At 40.8% G+C, this 20755-nt stretch overlaps 1 protein-coding gene across 1 annotated transcript in view; it reads left to right on the plus strand.

The window, feature by feature from the left end:
- Nucleotides 1-20755, plus strand: part of SPTBN5 (spectrin beta, non-erythrocytic 5) — a 108185-nt gene that overhangs the window by 46099 nt on the left and 41331 nt on the right. Inside the window, exons 34-38 of the mRNA XM_086748721.1 lie at nt 11694-11798; nt 12807-12992; nt 17290-17445; nt 19214-19405; nt 20035-20130. Coding sequence (XP_086604847.1) covers nt 11694-11798; nt 12807-12992; nt 17290-17445; nt 19214-19405; nt 20035-20130 — 735 coding nt within the window. The remainder of the gene's footprint in view (nt 1-11693; nt 11799-12806; nt 12993-17289; nt 17446-19213; nt 19406-20034; nt 20131-20755) is intronic.

Here is a 20755-nt window from a genome sequence, read left to right on the forward strand (position 1 = left end):
TGGAGTCACCGACCATGGGGGTGTTCAAGAAACGTTTGGATGTTGTGTTGAGGGATATGATTTAGCTGAGAAGTATTGGTGATGGTTGGACTGGATGATCTTTTAGGTCTTTTCCAATCTTGATAATAATAATAATAATAATAATAATATTTTAAAAGGTTCCAGCTTGAGGCCTGACATTTGCTATTACAAAACTTAGTGCAGAATTCAGAAGTCTTTTCTAGTCCCTATGTGCCAATTCATGGATTGGTAGACTGCTGTAACTGTGCTGAGACTTGGCATGCAAACCACATTGATGGATTGAAGGCTTCCAAACAGAAGGGTTGAAGCAAAGCTGATGGAGGGTGTACCTCTGCATCATTTCTTATTAAGGAAGAGTAATTCTTATTTCTCCAAGACCACTTGCATCATAATATAGTGGCTCTTAGTTTGTGCTGAGATATGTTTTTCGACAGTGCTTTGCCACTAGGACTAAGTCCTTTGGAAAACAGACACTGAACTGTGCCCTGCAGTGATACTTAACCCTTTAGGACACATGGACTTGAAGCCTTCTGCTACTTATTCCTTGAAGGAAAGGCATATCTTCATAATTCCCTACAGTTGGCACCCTTGGCAAGTATGGCCTGCATTCTGAGCTTGTGCCAAAACATGAAACCAAGAAAGTTTCACCTAGGATCAGGTCTCTGGAGTAAAATATTACATAGTTCTTCCCATTAAAAATTTTTATTTGTTACTTAATTAGTAAATGGCACAGTTTGCATTATCTCTATCTCAAGTCCCTACCAAGCAGGAATATATCATTACTAAGCTCCTACATGGGGAGCATCATCAAGGAAAATGTAAACTCTACAAAATTTTGTCCACTATATTCTTTCTCTTTTCATGAAATGGAGGTCAGCCAACATGCAGAGGCACTATCACTGTGGCATCTGCTTTGCTATATATATATCTCAGAGGTAAATGTGTACGAAGCTACTATGTGTTAGTGTTTCTTCTTGCCTCTCAGTCATGAATCCTGATTGCAAAAGACTATCTTACTCTTACATGAAAGAGGTTGCACCTGGCAATTTCAGTATGGCCCCAGCACATTCTGTACAGGTAAACTGTCCTTCACATTACTTCTTTATTCAGATGAATTTACCATTACCATATGCTGTGACAAAAGGGATGGGTGTTTGTCATAGACTGGGTAAATTCTCTTGGTAAAGTCAACCACAGTGCCTGCCTCTACAACAAGTTTCTTCAGCCAAGACATAGCCTGAGAATGAAGGCTATGACCTTGAGAACTATGAAGGGTGGTATTCAGTTGTTCTCACAGAAGGAGTCGTCTGGTATTCAGAAGGTGGAACAGTAAAGTATGGATACTTGGCTGTTCCTCAAAGCACCTCTTTGCACAGATGGTATTTTATGGTCAGGGAGAATGACAAGAAAATAAGCGGAGAGGTGCAATGACAAGCTGGTCTTGTCCATGTAGGTATAGAGAATGAGGGAGCCACAGTCATCATATGCTCTTATGTTACTTTAACCACCTTCTGCATCTGTTTTTGTTGGGTTTTTTTTTTGGGGGGGGGGGTTGTCTTTTTTTTTTAAAAAAAAAAAAAAGCACTCGAGTTGAAAAGAACACTCTAGCTATGGAAAGAAGATTCATAAACATTTTTGTTTCTCATTTTTGCTTATATTTACTCCTCAAAATATTAAACCTCATGAAGAATTTTTGCTTTTGTGAGAGGTCCATGCATGTAAAGAACTACAGTTCACAGAGTTACTGTTATAAAATGGAAAAGTAGGTCATCATGGTGTGAACATATAAACAAATGTCTCTGATATTGTAGTCAATGACCAAGTATCTACCTACCAAGGAAATTACAGAACACCATAGATCTCTAAATTGGTAATCTGGATATCACGGTCAGCCATATGTCTCTGAAAGTCCCTACCATCACCGAGCTACTACAATGCCTAGAAGAGACTGTTACAGATTAGCACTCAAATTTAATCCAGGAAACGTGTAAGTGCTGTTAGATAGGAAGAAAAGACACTGAATTTATTAATATCCAAGGATGCAAACAAACAGATCCTCAATGAACCGTGAGCATACGGGACAAATTTAAACCCTCGCTACTCTGGATGCACCAATCAGGCCGATGCTCTGAGGAACTTTCCTTTCAGGAATTACTAGCTTTCCTCCATCATGATGACTCACTCCTGTGTTGTCCATTCTTCTCATCTTGGTTTTAACCTGCAGCTGACACTCAGCAAAAGTACCATGAAGAAAAGGCAGCTGCCCAGGAACATCAGCCTGCCTCAGAGCTAAAGAGTATTGGTGAAAGAACATCTCAGCTGTACTTCACAGATTTCACTGCTACCTGCTCATTTAAAATATTTTGCTGTCTTTAAGTCAGTTTTACTGATTCGAGAGCTGGCAATGTTGGCAATCCCCTCAGTGTCCAGAGCACTGTCAGTCTGCAGTGAGTATAAATACAGTGATGCAAGTTTAAGCTATTATGCTGCAGAGTAGACATGTGTTTACATACAAAATAAGCTGTATCTTTGAAGAATTTATGGGATGAAATCAATAAAGAAAGCAAATCATTGCAAGATGATGCTCATTTGCCGCTGTTTGTGGAAGAACAGGAAGGAGTTCACATTCTACTGGATTCTAATATGCAGTGGCCCTGAAGAGAAATTACAATATCCCCCGCTGCTTTTGTTCTCTCTTCTCTAAGTATGATCATTCTTCAAACGGGTTATTCCTGTGCTGCAGGACTCCCATCTAAATGAGGGAGAAATAGCAAGAACTGCAAAGCTGTCTTTTGCAGCTGCCACTACCTACCTCACAGATCAGTATACACAATTTGACAGTGAACTGAGTTTCCTTAGTCACTATTTGTATTTTACTTCTCTGCATTTGAAGAACAATTGGAAGAGGAATCTGTTCATTTTGAGTGGAGCTCTGTTACTACTATATGGAGTTAAAATGTAGCCGCATAATGATGCAGACTCTGCTCCCCAGGGAGACAGGCAGGAGGGTAAGAAAGCAGTCCTTTCAAACACGTTTTCAAAAAGTATTCCGCCAAGACATCAGTTGAAGACTCCCAAACCACTTATCCAATGGGAATACTGTCATTTGCTGCTTTCAGAAAGGACAAAAGCAAACACACATTAAAAAAAGATTCATTTCAGGCAAACAAGTATAAGAAATCTCTCCACCCCTTTTGTTTCTTCTGATTCTTGTGTTTAAGGCAAAGCTCAGTCACATGCATTTCGCTTTGCACATCTGCAAAATATGTGTGTAAGAAAGCAACTTCTGTCATCCCATAATTTTTGGATCCTATTTTCCCAGGACCGAGTCTCTCTCCCAGCAGCAAGGAACAAGGGAATGAAGAAAGCAACAGAGGAGTGTTTTAAACTAAAAACTGCTACTGAGAACTGCTCTCTCATTCGCTGTCTGTGCCAGTGTGACAGGTTTGACTTTATGCCAGCATCTAATATTACATCCAAGTTACTTAAACCTTCGAAGGATTTCTGCAGAATTTTGTCTACGATTGTTCTATACTAAAGAAAATAGAGTACATATGGAGAAAATTAGGCAAACATCTATCTTTTAAATTTTTTTTTATTATTAATTCAGTTGTGCCATTGCGTAGAACTGTTGTAGGAAACTCTCCTAAGACCTGCGATCTTGCCATTTGGAGTGCAGACAAGCAACAGCTGAAAAGAGAAGGAAGGAAAAAAAAAATTTTTTGCTTTGAGCAGAAGCAGTGTCCAGTACACTCTGCTCTCTTCTAACCTTTTCATAGTAGAAGATGCATTGCTCAGGTTAGCTGCTTTCATTTTTTCTCACAGATGAAATAACAGTGAGTTTGCAGGCTGTCTCTGGCAGGCATTTTTGGCTCCCTCCTACTCTGTCTGCAGTCTCACTCTCGGAACACTCAGGGAGCAGAGCCTCATGCTGCGTAATTTATCTTTCTGCCCATCCCACTCTCATATCACTTTGCAGATGTGACAGGCGGTGGTAGCAGTATTAGAAGACCTATGCATTTTTATTTCAAATGTGGATTTTTTTAGGTTTTGGGTTTTTTTATTTTTTTTCCTGGAGAATGTTTATTCTTCTCTCATTCCTTTGCTTCAGAGGAAGAATGGAAATTTCCAGTGCCAAAGGAAAAAGGATTAGGAGCTGGTTTTAAAAAGGGGGAAAGGCAAGCTTCTGTGGCTTTGATTTTTGCATCGGTTAGGACTAAACTTCAGAATGTCATGCAGGGACCATCGCTGCAAACTTTCATCTGCAACCTATGTCTCTACTGCGAAAGTGGTGCTGTCTTCCAGCAGAATGACCCCACCTCCTCCTTTTGAATCTGCTGTGCGGGACAGACCTTTTCAAAAGATGCCAGCATCAGCATGGCTTCCTCCCACAGGTCAATCTGTTACAGAGCTTGCTTCTGGAAATGCCAGCTCATCACCAAGCAGTGTGTCTTCTGGAGCTTACTGTTCAAGGCTAGATGTCGTCCTGGCACACACATACCAGAGCAAGGGTTTCAGGAGCACTAGTCACTGTGTCAGTCCTTCTGATGAGACATCCAGGAGTTCCAGTCCTGCCAGGGACGCTCGAGGCCATGGATATGAGGGTTCTGGCACTTGGTCAACATCTGCATCTTACAAGCAATATTCAGAAAGAGAAAGAAGTGTTTATTGTATTTCTCCTGAAGAAAATGATCCTTTGAAACTTGCTGTATCTTTACCCTCTGATGTCCTTTCCTGCAAAGCTCCACCAAGCTGGACATCACGGCTAGACGTTGATCTGTCTGCTCTTCCAGCTGTTTCTACACTCTGCAGCAAAAATCTGCACGCATCCCCAGAACCTTGTGATTCTCTCCCACCCCAAGAAAGCTGTAGCCAGTGTAATGTCCAAATGCCAGACCTCCATGCTTCAATGAAGCTCTACATTTCAACTTGCAGCTTGACGATAAAGCCTTTTCAAGCAGATTCCCATGGAAGTAGTCACACTCATTCAAGTCTGCTCATACCACAATTAGAAAAGGTGCCTGAAACTCCAGCTGGTCTAACAACAGGATTCCAGAAATCAAAACAAGGCTTCCCTTCAGGTGGATCTCCAGCCCTTCAAATCACAAGGTTTCACGTGACTTCCTCCAAGTATCCTGGCCTTCCCCAGCAGGCTGTCTCCAGAGATATATGGCTGTCCCCAGCTGTGCTGACTGGAAGAGAAAATTCAGCTAATGGGAATGAGGTCACAAGCAAGGATTTAAATCCAGAGCTGATTGTCTTTCAGAACCACCCTTTGTCTAGGCCAGGGTTTAGGAAGACTCCATGTGATGGTCTAACACCTGCTCACCACAAGGTTTCCAAAATCACCCTGATACTCGCCACCCCTTGGACTGCTATGCCTATCCAGGTGGTAAGAGAATTTAGAAGAAGCCCAAGTCCAACAATCTTTATCAAAACACATGACTCGGATATAGCTGGTCCACCCTTTCACCCCGTGGAGATTGGGACTGGCCTCTCTCTATCAGTGAATCCAGTTTGCTGCTCAGGATTGCTTTGTAGCCATTGGGCAAGATGTGGTTTGAGACCTTCCCAGGAAACATGCGCTCTAAAAAGTGTATGCCCTGACAACCTTTTGACAAACATACCAGCTCACACCACATCTTCAACTCACAGAGACACGGAGGGTGCATGGTGTCCATCTATTGCTGTCAACATTGCATCCTTTGGATCTGGGAGGAAAGTGGTGAAGATTTCCATTCCATTCTAGGAACACTTGCAAACAGAAGCTTTAAGTTGTGTTAATCAAGCTGTGTGGATTTCTTCTTGTATACTTCCTACCATGTTCCCACTCCCCAGAGACTACTTGCGGGACAATCGGAAAGCTACTTGTGTTCTGCTGTCACTAAGACTGCAGTTACAGCTTGATCCATCCTAAATGAAGCTCGGCACTCTGATCTGATTGGGTGCTTCACAAGCGTTTCATTTTAACCACTAGAGTACTATTGTCAACATGACACGCTCAATGTATGTGCTTACAGATTTTCCATAATAGGGCCATAGTGCTCAGCACTTTGAAGGTTCAAGACTTCAGGGCCAAGAACTGGTTTCCTTCTCTGCTGGTTGGTCTGGGACCTGGGACAAATCTTCAGTGTAGTTTTTCTTAGATTTTTCTGTTTCACTGTTTTCATTTTCTTATTTGTCAGATTATGCTATATTTCTACAATGGCTAATTCCTGGTTTTGTAACTTTAAAAAGTAATACTTGTTTTCAAAATCCGAAATATTTTAGTGTGTGTAGGAAGGAATAACTCTTCTTTCCCCTTAGAAAAAGAGAGGCACCACCCTTTCCTGAGGGAAATGAAAGGAATTTAGCCTCCACAGCATCTCAAATTTGGATATCCCAGCAAAGTTTCTAGCAGTGAAATTATGGGAAATTTAAGAGGAATTTGGTCTGCCTTCAGACAAATATTTCATAAGTAAATATTTTAATTATGATGTTGTATGGGCATAGGATTCTGGTCTTCTACTACAGGATACTTACAGGATAGGAGTCAAGCTTATGAATTTTGGTGAAGAAGGGGATAGGTGGGAAGAAAGGATCGTAGCAGTTATGGGAAAACAAACACTGATTTCTCTCTGTTTTTTCCGTATACATTTCCAATATCAGATAATTATATTCTTATGTCGATGAGACAGCATGCGGTGGGAGAGGGGAAGGAAATTTTAAATACATTTGGCATTAGAATTTTACATCTAGATTGTGAGGTCAGAGGCCAATAATATGGTGGTGTTAGTATGATAGAAAAAGTGTATGAATTTTTTTTTATAAACAACTTCAGTGTGTTTTATTCCACTTATAGTTATAGTATGATACCTTGTTATAACTTTTACTGAAATGCATCATAATACAACATATTTGTGAGCCATATATAATCATGATATTAAGTACATTTATTTGCTTTGCTAAAACAATTTTTTTTCATTAATTCTTTTTTGTATTTACTTTTATCAGAAGTACATCAAATCAAACCTTGTTGTTATCTATCTGAGCAGAGAGTTTGGACTTGATTACATGCCTTAAGCGAAAGCATTTAAAACTGGGAGTAGTTCTGGCTTTTAGTACGTGCTTAGAGCTGAAAGATTTTCAGTGGCTTTCCAATAATCTGAGCTGCAAGTCCAGGACAGACCGTGGGGGCAAAATCTGTGCTTGTTATATGTGAAGAGCAGAAGCAAGAGAAGGGAGTGGATTTGCACAAGTACTTAAAATAGTTTTTCTTCTAGAGAAATAAAAATGACACTTCTTGGAAGACAAATTTCCTTTGGGGCTGTGTCAGCTTCCAGTGTGTATAAATGTGAAGTTGTGGCATCCAGAGAGCATAGTTATCCTAATGACTAAAATGTTTCATTCAGTATTTCTCAAAAAGCTAGAGCTGGCCTGTGGTGTCACGTAAGTGTGTATATAGTACTATTTTATTTTAAATGAAGATCTTTTTTTAATTGCACTTTGCAATTAGTTCTGCACTAACTTGTAAGAGTTCTTATGACAGTGGGGCTAAATCTATGCAATGAGCTCACAAATAGTGGAAAAACTCCAGTTAAGAGGGATTCTAACCTTCAGTTCAGTGCTTTGCATTGTTAACAACTTGGCTATTTGTTACTTGCTCCATTTCAAATCTCAAAAAGGGCCAAGTCCATTTTGTGGTTTTAAGCATCTTTGCAAATCTTCACTTAAAAATGAGTCCATTATATAGCGAGTGGTCAAGTCTTTGGTGCATTTTGTGGTTGAGCATTAAATTCCTAATGATGGGCCATGATTCATAACACAAGCAAACTTAAAAGAATGTTTATTCCTGCTGTGTGCTGTGGGAGACCCTGGTAGGTTACCTGAGGAGAGCTATGCAGTGTTTCGTATTTGAAATCAACACGTCTCGCTCAAAGCAGGAGTTTGGGGACCTGTCTAAAAATAGGCCAAGAAGTTACGTAATTGGTCACAAGCCAGCATTGTGGTGTGGGAGCCAGTTTCCATTCTGCTTTCAGATTGGTAGAACAAATGCTTAAATTTAAAAAATGTGTTTCTGATTCTAGCAATTGCTGTCATAACATTTCTTTTAAAAGACGAATGGAAAGTTTTTACCTCACCAGCTCTCCAAGTAGCACTGTTAATGCTACTGAGGATGCTTTATTCTAAGCATATTGCTGTCATCTCTCCTGTCATGTACACAGCCAGTTTTCCTTTGCATCAATTTTATTTTTTTGCACTGGTTTTCTTTCTCATTATTAAAACCCGGGTTCCCAAGAGCATTTGCACAGGCTTCTACTTGGAGGACCTGGTCCAAAGCTTTCAGAAGTCAGGAGGACTTCTTCCCACTGCTGCAACAGCTGAAGGCATGGGGCTTGGAATGCTTGGTGTTATTTGTGTGTAGTGATTTTCAGTGGGAGCAAGGCACTGAGCACTCCAGTGACAGCTGCTTATGACTCACCATCCCACAGTCCTGCTCTCAAATGTCTCTGTTCTCTTTTTCCAAAGAAACTAATCATCTTTACCAGTAGATATCCCTTGCCTTTTTCTTCCAATGCAGATACATGAGCAGGAAAACTAATGGCTGACAATTTCTTCAGGTATCACAGAGTTTGCATTTTCACTGCTAACAATTACTAAATAAAGATCCTGAAGTGATCTGTGGAAAATTATGGGAATTTTCTGTTTTCTCAGGAAAATATTTTTTTGATCAAAAATGGTAGATAATACACAAAATCACAGAGAAGCTACAATGCTTTTAAAGCAGCATTTAATAGAGATGCAGCATGTGGCTGTATGTTTGTGTACCCTGAAGAGAAGTGATTTAGATTCAGCTGGTAACTTTTTATTTCAGTGTCAGTAACAGCAGAATGGATGGTAATTATAAGTGGTTTAACAAAGCATTACAATAGACAGACCTGGAGACCTGCTCCACAAGAGCAAACCAAATCCAAAAACATTCCAAATAATTTCATACACTTTAAGAGTGTGGTAGATCAACGGATTAAAGTTGGAATGACGGAGTATCTGCCCTCTGGTGGGGGCTTTGTTTAACATACAGAGGTATAACAGGCGTTAATGTATTTCTTTAGGCATCCTGGTGATTTATGGGCCAGACTTACTAAAAACTTAGGCCTGTTGTACAGTGGCCTTCCCTTCTTCTTGACAGTGATTTCTGTGTCGGAATTTACTCATCTCTCTTCTGATACTCGGGATAGATTAGTCTGAACTAAAAAGCAGTTAAAGTGATTTGAACATCTGGCCTGGGCATGATATTCTTCCGTACGTTTTTCTGCATACACAAAATATTCCTCTCATTAACTCTCCCAAAAATGAACCAGAAAGTCAGGCCAAGTCTGGCTGTCAGTCGTCTTAGCCAGAGCTGCCAAGGAGGGCTGAGTGGTGGCAACAGTAACAAGGTCCATTGACCAGCTGGAGATCAAGGCAACAAAGCAAGGTAATGACTGAAATCTGGGGTCTATCCAGAAGGACTAGGGCAGGGCTCAGGCCTCCTTAACACAGCTGAGGCAGGGCTGGGGCCAGGGCTGAACCTCAGAGGGACCCCCAGGTGGGAGCAGTGGGGCTATCCAGGGGATGGTCAGGGCTGCCAGAGCCTTTTGGTGCACTCAGACCCTGACAAGTAAGTGTGGATTCCCTGGCACAAAACACATGCCTGGGAAACATCTCCTTCAGAAGATGTCCTGTGGGGTTAAACAGTCATCCAATACTTCTGTCCAGACAATGAACATTATTACTGGTTTTCTAAAGTAGCTGCCAAATGATTTTTTTTTTCTCTCCTGTATAAAACACCCTGTCAGACCACTGCAGAACTGTAATGTTTTGCAAAGCAAGAGAGATGTTCTTCCTGTGCACATCTATGGTTTCAAAGAACAAATTCATCTATGTATGTTCTTTACCATCCCTTTTCTGAAACTATTAGCAGTTGTGTTGTTTCACTGATTTTATTCTGTTTCTTTCCTGCCTCTTAATTCTTTCACACTATATCACTGATCTCAAATTCTTCTTCCATCCCTGCTAATTGCACTTTACGTAGGTAGAATTACTGGTTGGAATTTCTCATCCTTCTCCAATTACATGAGCTCACGGAATGAATTACACAGGGCTATGTCCTAACCAATAAATGCAGTCCCTCATATCAGCCTGAACTCCAGAAGTCTGTCCAGTCATACTCACTCCACTGTGAACCTTGTCCACAGGTAATTTTTGCTCATGTCCAATCAGAGCCTCTGATTGGGATTTTTGTCCTGCTTTTGTCTCATCATTGAATAAGGGAAGAAACTGTGGGCCATGAAATCCACTGGAAAAGAATAAATTCCTACTGGCCTGCAGAAAAGCTTTTTTTTTTTTTCTTGATAACAGGTAACTACATTGTTTATTCTTTTGCATTTAACTAAAGTAAATGGGAGCAAAAATGCATGGGAGAAGTAATTGGGCAATCAATTTTCTTACCACCACAAGAAAGTCAAGAAACACTGTGGTACCTTAGAGATGTATGTGGATTAGTTAGAACAGGTCGTCACAGCGTTAAAAGCAAGTAGCGCAGAGATCAGTTTCCTTAAACCTGCATTTGTTATTTTAGGATAAAGTCTTTCTGCATCACAGACTAACAAGACAGACAGTAAATAAAGTAAATGCAGGCAAGTTGGAAAAATGGCCTGGAAAAAAACCCAGATGTAATGCACTTGGTACAGGTGCAAACTATGACATTTTTCAGGAACAGTCAGCTGCATAAATACAGGATGGGGACAAGCTGGCCTGATAGCAGTTCTTCTGAAAAGTTTCTCAAGGCTTATTGTAGATTGCAAGGTGAACTTGAGTTCATGGTTTTGTGTAAAATATAAGCACCACACACAGATACTTGCGAAAGATTACAGCTTGGAAAGCACACATAAGCTGTCTGCTGCCTTCACTCTGGCAGCCTTAATGCTTTTTGCCACGTATTGCACCAAGTATTAGGAACTGCATTTCAAAATAAGTGAAAATGGAGAAAATGCAGAGATGAATAAGAATAATCAGTGTCAAGAAAACACAGGCTTTATGAAATGATTGATCAGATCAGGGTAGTTTTAGCCTAGGGAAGATAGAAATCCCTGTATGCAAAAAGCCTACAAACATGTACAAGGCTGAAGCAAACATAAAAGGAATTATCTCCTTTCTGTGATGAAGAGGGCTGTATGTAATGAGTGAAGTGTAAGCAATGCATTTTCAGGCTAGGTTTTTGGAAAATCTTGTTAAATGGTAAAGGTAATGAAGCACTGGAATATATTGCTCAGGGAGGCTGTAAAGTCTCTGTTATTGGAAGAATTATTATTCCTAAGAAGGAATCATACAGACATCTGTCAGACATGACAGGGTTCATCTTACTTTGGATTACAAGGATGCTTAGACCTCTGGAATTCACTGCCAGCCTTGTGACTTAGTGGTTGTGATAAGCAGCAGTAGATGACTTTCCTTAGCTGAACCTTTTAATGCTTCTCTTTCTTGCTCAAGACCATGGAGCTCTACTATTTAATTTCAGTTGCCTTCTGTTCCTTTTATTTTCCTCTCAAGTGTACTCTCAACTGCAGAGTTAATACTTCTTCTCACATTTATGAATCAGATTTACGTGATAATGAATCCACTGAGGAAAATATTGAACTTTTTTTTTACAGAGATATTTGAATAGCAGTGACCTTGGAAGCTCTGTGGATGAAGTAGAGCAACTTATAAGGAAACATGAGGCTTTTGAGAAGCTTCTGGCATCACAGGATGAGAAGGTACAAAAATAAATAAATATTTTATCAACCCATGAGCTAGAATTATTTTTGTTTGTTTGGTAGGTTTGTTTGGTTGGGGTTTTTTTTGTTGGTTTGGTTTTGTTTTGTTTTAAATCTGGCAACACATTAAATTGTTGATGGGTGTGATAGGCCTGATATGCTTGATCCAAAGAGAAAGTGCAGAAGCTTAGTGAAATAAGCAGGAGAACAAGTGTTAAACACTCCATGTTAAAGTCCTCCCTATATTGTCCTGCAATAGACAGGGAAACCACATAGTAAGTTGAATAGTGGGACTTACCAGAAGAAATATTTAAAGCAGGCCATATTGTGTGTTACAGATATCAGAAGTTTCTTATTTTTTTTCATAAAATATCAGTGGCTTTTAAAGCAAGTAAAATACAATAGGTCACAGAAGATGACTTGTCTAATTATTTAAAAATACATTTGGTATACAATGTCTGTACCAAATTGGCTAGCCTCTTTGCACCTTTGGAATAGATACTGAATTTCTCACACACATGTAAAGGAATCTGGCTGGCTGGTGGCCACTGCTGTAATTCACCCAGACTAGAGCTAAACTCAAACCTGGGGCTGTGCCTAGGTTCCCCAGAAGGAATGAGCTCCCAGAACCCATGCCAGCTCCCTGACAGACTGATTGCTCATGTTGAGAGCTACCTTCCAACACCTGATTTCCACAAAGCAATAAAACCTGAGCACTCATGGGTGTCAGCCTTGCTCCATAATTCCTTGCACTGCATAGGGATTCCTGGAGCTACAGCTTTAATTCATTTAAGTAGCCTGGGTGCACTATACAGACCAGTGACAAGGACGTCATAGGTGTGACATAGTACAGGGTGAGGGTGCGATGAATGCTGGTTAACTTGTCTGCTATTCTTGATTCATTTCAGAAAAAAAAAAAAAATCTAGGTATGTGAAGGAGCCTGGGTATTTGTTTCTTTCACACCTTCTGGAAGCATAAAAGTAATTTGAGATTTCTTGCCTCCTCAGATGATGTCTCTTCAAGAACAGGCAAGCAGGCTAGAAAAGGCTGGTGTACTGGAAGGGCGAAAGATCCAGCACAAACTCAGTGCCATTCATGAGAGGAAGCAGCAGATCAAGGATCTATCCCAGAGCAGGAAAGAGAATCTGCAGACCGCCCTTCTTCTGGCAATTTTCTACCAGAACTTGGAAGAGGTAAGAGAGTCTTAGACTGAACTGGGGGTGGAAGGCAGAGGAGCTGACTACCTCTGTTGGATTAAGTGCTCACCCTTACCAGAGGTTAGGTGGACTGATAATCTACTCTGGTATGGCAAGTCCCATTCTGCCACACTCACACAAAGGGGTAGATGCTCCAATGCCATTACTGTTACTGTACCATTGTTGTGGCATTGGCACCCATTACAGCTGCTTTACACATCTGAAGCTCTGCTAAAATAAACCTAATAGAAGGAAAACTGACAGCTACTACCCTATGTTTCCTTTAGTGGGAAAGAAAAGATATTTTGAATCAGGGTGGATACAGAGTGGAAAGCATTATGGCAAGGGTGCCAAGCTTTAGTAGTGGGTGTTCACTGAAGGCCTTCAAAACAGTGCTGTAACTTTGCACAGGTCTTCAGCTCTTGTAGACTGGTCTCTGCAGAATATGTTCATCTCTGTCTCCTGTTCTGGCCTTAGTCCTGTAACTGAGTAGCTCTGCTCCTGGCACTACTGTTGGAAAGACATACTAGGTCAGTCTTTCAAAGGTCAGCACAATGTGTGTGACTGAAAAATGTGCTAGCATCTGGTGTGCTGACATAAACAACAGCATACAGGCCCAGAGAGGAATTTGCAAACACTCTTCCTGGTCTGGTATGCACCCCTTCTACTGCTGCATCCTGTGGAACATCCTCCACGGTTTAAAGAAAATGTGCAGGTGCTTGTCACCTCCCAGTCCATGAAAAAGTTACATGTCCTGACACAGGTCAAATTATAATTGTCACAAAAGGCGAATGAATGCCTATAACACTGATACAGCTGACAACAATTTTTTTTTAATAATCTACAGAATAAATGGTTGCTAAAATTCCATTTACAGCACAATATGTTTGGAACTCCATGCCAACCCAATGCCTACCCCTGCAAAAATAATCAACACTTCCATACCCTCTTCTTTGACTACACTAAAAAGCCAGAGCTGCATGCTGGTGTTTTTTTTTTAAAATAAACTTTGTCAGGAATTATTTACACAGCCAAATATTAACTCGTATTATTTTACTATACTTTTTCTATCATATGAATCAGTCCATCAGTAATGACCAGTCCACCTGGTGGACTAGCAGAGAGGAGTGCATGGTGCACCGCAGAGTGCTAATATTTGCAAAACAGCAAAGTACCTTTGGTGAAAAGTCGCAGAACTGCCAACATCTTCTTTGTCAGAGAAACTGTCAACGCCCTCCTAGAGATTAAATCAATCCATTAGGTAGGAATACTTCTGGGTTTCTTCTGCAGAAGAAATTGCATCTCTCAGAAGAATTGCATCTCTCTGTGATTGTCAAATCAGTGCTTGGGCTGGGATACTCCTTCAATTCTTGAATCACACACTTATCACAGAGGATCTGGCCTTCTATAGTGTGGAACATTTCCCTTTTCTCATCCACTTTCTCCACATAAATTCAGCCGAGAGTTCTATAGGGAGTTTTTGCTCTCAAACTACCTGCTCATTTACCTCGCCAATCTAAATTCATTGCCTATTGCTGTAGAATGTGAATGCCACCAAGCAATTAAGAAAAAATAAATCCTACAGTAATACCTCTCTTCCTCTGGGTAGAATGGAATATTTAATTTTATTTTAATGATGTTCTGGATGTGTATGAGTTAATAGATGAGAATAGTCCCCAAAGGGATGTTAAATTGCAGAGATGAGTTTTGAGTTTAGCTGCGAAATCAATGAGGTCACTGCTTATTCTTGCTTATTAAAAGAACAAGTCCCATAGCTCAGGTCCCACTCCTCTGAAAACTCTCCCTCCTGCAACTATCTTAAGTTATTTCTATTGATCAAACAGATTTTTTTCGTGTGTGTCAGCAGAAAATAATTATTTCTGTCATCATTAAAAGTCTCCTACTTACTCTCTAGAAGCAATTACACAGAAAGCTACAAACATCAGTACAAAGACAACACAGTCTGTGATTACTGAGGAGAGGATGGAGAGCTCACCATCATATGGTCTGCTTAGAAGGCTAACTGCTGCAGTTTGTACCCTTTTTGAGACAAAGGACCTGCATAACACCCACGATGACTAACTCAGGAGGTTACATGCAGCTCATGAAACAGGACATACTCTCCTACAGCAGAAATAGGGCACTTTTCTAGTCCTGAAGAAGTGAGACAAACTTATAGACTATCCTATTGTCACAAAGTCTGTACCTCGGTGTTAACATGGAAGGCAAATGAGCAGGTTGCTACTCAGAAATACTTATATTTATTTAAGTTATTGCAGAGGAAAGATCATAAAGTTGAAAGTTTTGACTTGTAAAGCTGGCTCTGAGTTTTAATGCTGACTCTGAAACTTGCTCATTGTATTAGTGGCATTGAACTTCCTTTCCCTTTCATCTTCTGTACAAGAGAACAAAAAAACATTTACTCCTTTATCTCAGAGGAGTGAGAGACAGAATTAGTTGTTATCTCTAAATGTCTGGAACAGACATATCCCTTTATATGCTTTAAATGTTTCTATTATTAAAAATCAGTGTAATTTACAAAGGGTTTGTGCTCTTGAGGTTACAGTAATTGATATTTTGAAAATAGTTTTCTAAATTGATATTGCCCACATTTTTTATGAGTCCCATAGAAATAAGCCTGGTCCCATGTGTCTGCACTGAGCATAACATTGGTCTTACTGTTGTCTTCAATACAGTGAAAACGTGTGTCCAGACAATGGTAAGTGTTTTCTGTAGAAAGATCTTGGGACCGCAGATCAACCTTGCTTCACATCTGAATGTGGACACAGGGCCAGGAGGAGGATCTGCCACTCTCTAGAGCTATCCTAAGTAAGCCTTAAAATAAACCACTAAGAGTGCAGATGTGATCTTTTTAATGGTTTTATTCAATCTGTCATTAAGTCATTGCTTATTATTAAAAAGTAGGAGAGAAATAGCCCTTTAAGTGACTATATACAGGAGATTAATTTTTTTCTCATCCTATTTGTATGGATCAGCCTCTCCCACACAAATGAGAAGTCAGTTAAGTGACATTCAAGTGTTAATGTGTGGCTGGGTAATGGGAGCAGGCCCTAGTTTGCGGGGAGAGTGTCAGAAATGAAAACAGCAGATGACAGCGTGGTGTCCTGGGCAACCTTGACATAAGGCTCCTGTTTGAGTCTCTGACTGTACTTTGGAAGGGAACAGTTTCTGGAGAGCATGCTGCTAGTGAAAGCTATTTCTGTTATTGTTTATAAAATTTCAGCAGCTGAAGCAACATTTCAAATCATTAATTAACTGAGAAAATCCTCCAGTTGTCAACTCTTGTGCACACGTAGCACAGTTCCACAAGGACAGCCAAGATGCTTTGAAACTAATAAAGCTGGCTTCATTTGCTATTCTTGTGTTGTCAAAACATGAGGTTACTTCAGTAGTTTGAGGACAACAGGATCAGTTACAACATATGTCAAGTGTTCAATTCTCAGTGTTTTGATGGATAGAAAATATTTATTTCAGTCGTAAGGACTAAAGTTTAGCAGACTTTAAAGGAAATTATGGAAAACTCACTACTCATTATCCTATTGTCCATTTTATTCTGCATACATTTATATCCCCTAAAAAATAATTTCCTAAGAGAAACACATAACCCTGGCTTTTTTAGTCCTAATGGTCACCTTCTTATCTGAATCTGATGTTCCTGACTAGACCATTTGGAATCTTATGAAATGCGAATAGAGTTCTCTTTGCTTTCAAATAATCTGACTAGTGCTTGACCCCATCAGTAAAGCTTTATTTGCTTTGCATTTTCCAGTTAGGTTTCACAACATAGCTGAGATCAGTAAATGTTAGTGCTGTTATATAGGTGAGGCACAGAATTCTTAAGAATCTGAACCCAGCTTACAGGTAGGTCAATGAGAAATAGGAGATGGAACTCAGAGCCCTAAATCCAAGGCTCAGCTGTCATAATCTCATTTCAAATGTGTCTACCATGTCAAGGCTGCATATCTGCTCAAAGATTCTCTATATCTAATCTAGAAGACTGTATAATCTGTTTATGGCTTGTGATAAAATTTGGGATATTCAAGGAACTTTTCATTCTTCTTTTGGTCAGATAAAAAATATTTTAATTCCTACCTGCTTTTATTTCCTATCAAGTAGAATAGTTCAGGAACTGGAGAGCCACCTTGACTGTCAGCTTCCAGCTCAATCTGCCTATCCCGGGCATAGACACTTGCATAGAACAATGGCATGTCTTGGGAGGAGGCCCCAGGATGGCATGTAGTTGTCATGCTAACTCTGTCTCACACTGCTGCAGGCAGAAGACTGGATCAGTGAGCGCATGCAGAAGCTAGAAGATCCTTCCATACAAGACCCCAGCAATCTGCAGGACAAAATGAAGCTGCTGCAGAAACATCAGGTCTTTGAGGCAGAGATTCTAGCAAATGAAGAAATCATCACAGCTGTTAATAAGGTAATTCTCTCACTCTTCTAGTGATTTTACAGATTATTGAATCATAGAATAGTTTGGGTTGGAAAGAAAACAATCACCCCCTGTCCTATCACAATAGCCCCTGCTAAACTGTTTGTTCTCATCTTTCCTGTAAGCCCCCTTTAAGTACTGGAAGACTGCTATAAGGTCTCCTGGAACCTTCTCTTCTCCAGGCTGAACAGCCCCAACTCTCTCAGCCTGTCCTCATAGGAGAGGTGCTCCAGCCCTCTGATCATCTTCGTGGCCCTCCTCTGGACTTGCTTTAACAGGTCCGTATCTTTCTTGTAGTGAGGGCTCCGGAGCTGGATGCAGTACTCCACGTGGGGTCTCACAACAGTGGAGAATAGGGACAGAATCACCTCCCTTGACCTGCAGGCCACGCTTCTTTTGATGCAACCCAGGATGCGGTTGGCTTTCTGGGCTGCAAGTGCACATTGCCAGCTCACGTTGAGCTTCTCATCCACAAGCACCCTCAACTCCTTCTCCTCAAAGCTGCTCTCGATCCATTCTCTGCCCAGCCTGTATTTGTGCTTGGCATTGCCACAGCCTGTGTGCAGGACCTTGCACTTGGCCTGGTTGAACTTCATAAGGTTTGCATGGGCCCACCTCTCCAACCTGCCAAAGTCCCTCTGGATAGCATCCCTTCCCTCCAGTGTGTCGACCACACCACACAGCTTGGTAAACTTGCTGAGGGTGCACTCAATCCCACTGTCCATATTGCTGACAAATATGTTAAACAGTGCCAGTCCCAATATCAACCCCTGAGGAATGCCGGTTGTCACTAATCTCCACTGGGACATCGAGCCATTGACCACAACTCTTTGAATGTGACCATCCAGCCAATTAATTATGCATGGAGTGGTCCATTCATCAAATCCATGTCTCTCCAGTTTAGAGACAAAGATGTCATGTGGGACGGTGTCAAATGCTTTGCATAAGTCCAGGTAGATGACATCAATTGGTCATCCCTTATCCACAAATGTTGTAACCCCACTATAGAAGGCCACCAAATTGGTCAGGCACGATTTGCCCTTAGTGAAGCCATGTTGCCTGTCACCAGCCACCTCCTTATTTTCCATGTGCCTTAGCATAGTTTCCAGAAGAATTTGCTCCATTATCTTGCCAGGCACAGAGTTGAGACTGACTGGTTTGTAGGTCCCCAGGTCTTCCTTGTTTCCCTTTTTAAAAATGGGGGTTATGTTTCCCCTTTTCCAGTCAGTGGGAACTTCACTGGACTGCCACAACTTCTCAAACATGATGGATAGTGGCTTGGCAACTTCATCTCCCAGTTCCTTCAGGACCCATGGGTGCATCTCATCAGGACCCATGGACTCATGCACCTTCAATTCCCTTTGATGGCCTTCTGCTACAGTGAGCAGTTCTTCATTCACCCAGTCCCTGCCTTTGCCTTCTGCAACTTGAACAATGTGCAATTTGTGAACATTCTCATTGAAATTGGGCAAATCACATAGCAGAAGGGTGCAATCATCTGTAATACCTTTCTATGTGCTCCAAGTCCATGAATGTCATTCTTGGCAGGGAAGTATCCTAGTGTTCTTGATTCCCTTCAGATAGAAAAGCTTTCCAGCTAAGTAGTATCATTTGGGCAGTAAGAATTTGTATTAGTAATTTATTGTGCAGTCCAGGTTAGGAAAGTGAGAGAGTCCTTCTAGAAAGGTAATGTAACATGGTAATCACATTGAAAATTAGTGGCAACCTTCACTTTGAATTTCTTCTTCTGAATGTGAAGAAAGGAGAAGCTCTGCTATCAAAAGGCCACCCAAAATCAGGAGACATCCGTCGCCGAGTCCGCATGCTTCAGGAGCATTGGGAGAAGTTGAAGCGAGCTGTTGCTGCCCGTGGAAAGATGCTGGAGGACAGCCGGGACTTCTTGGAATTTCTCCAGAAGGTGGACCAGGTGGAAGCCTGGATTAGGGAGAAGGTAAATGGATTCTAGTATTTAATAGCAGCACACTAGAGACTTGCTGTTTAGCAGTGAACTTCTGAGAAATGTGTCATCTTCCAGAATATTTTCTTAGTGGCCTTTGCCTGGAAGAATCATTACGTGTTCTACAAAAAAATATGGAAGGGGTGATTCAACAAATTCTAAAGATTTTCTGGGATGTTTCCATGGCAGAGTCTGCCGGACGGTATTAGCACATGTTCTCATGTAAAATGTGCACATAAAGAGATTGTGATTATTGGTGGTTGTTTTGTGTGTCTCTGTCAAGACAATGAAATGAAAGGAGGCTAGCATGAAGGAGACTTGAAGCATTTGGCAACTGGCACTCACTCTAATTGTGTATCAAATCTGAAAGTTTCTCTTTGTAAGAGTGAAGGAAGAATAATTTGATCCACTAAGTTTTCATTCAGAGGTTGCTTCCATAATCAGTAATAGATTAGAGAGGGAGTTGTAATTATCTAACCATCAGAAGAGACTACTTCAGAAGCTGTAGTTCAGTGATTTACAGACACATCATAGAACTGATTACATCAGCATAAGCACTGGGACATGCTGTGTTCTTGTACTCTTAGCCTGAACGTTTGCCTGTCTGCTGCTTGTTTCCCCAGGAAGTCATGATTAATGTAGGTGATGTGGGAAATGACTACGAACACTGCCTGCAGCTCATGAAAAAACTGAATGAGTTCCGTGGAGCAACATCAGGGGTAAGAGGTGTTTTCCATGTGCATTCCTTTTGTGACTGGAAGCAGCAGTTATGTTTTCAGCCCAGGTAGCAAATACAGTTCCAGTACCCTGAGGAGGTGAAAGATCAGGGGAGTAGGAAGCATCACCACTTTATAAGCCATTAAAATAGATAGAATTTTCCTGCATTGTGCCTTCTGCTTTGATGATGTCTAAACAGAGTTGTCAGGAACTCATGACACAACCTAAAATTTTGTATTGCATTCTACGACTGAAAAGTTGGCTGTGTGAGCCTGAATTTCAATAAATTTCCAGTTTGGTTCATGCAGTCCACAAGTCACAGTGTGTTCCACCTAAAAGTGGATTAAAAATGGTTGTTTCAGCCATGTTTGTTTGAATCTGAAAGTTTATATGGACCTTCCATGAACAACCCTGTAAAAATAAACTGACCACTTTCTCCATCTCACTCCTTTTATTTCTCTCTTCTCCTTCTCTTGAGGAACAGTCAAGTTTCTCATATTCCTTCATCCAAATGAAGCACATGTATTTGGGGGACTTTGTTTATACAGCACATGTGGTAGCTCATGAATACATAACATTAATAATCAGATATCTAGTAAAACAGCAAGCATTTACACCTTGGATAGC

This window comes from Chlamydotis macqueenii, chromosome 5 (genome assembly GCF_036417535.1).
Source record: "Chlamydotis macqueenii isolate bChlMac1 chromosome 5, bChlMac1.mat, whole genome shotgun sequence".
NCBI classification, from domain to species: Eukaryota; Metazoa; Chordata; class Aves; order Otidiformes; family Otididae; genus Chlamydotis; species Chlamydotis macqueenii.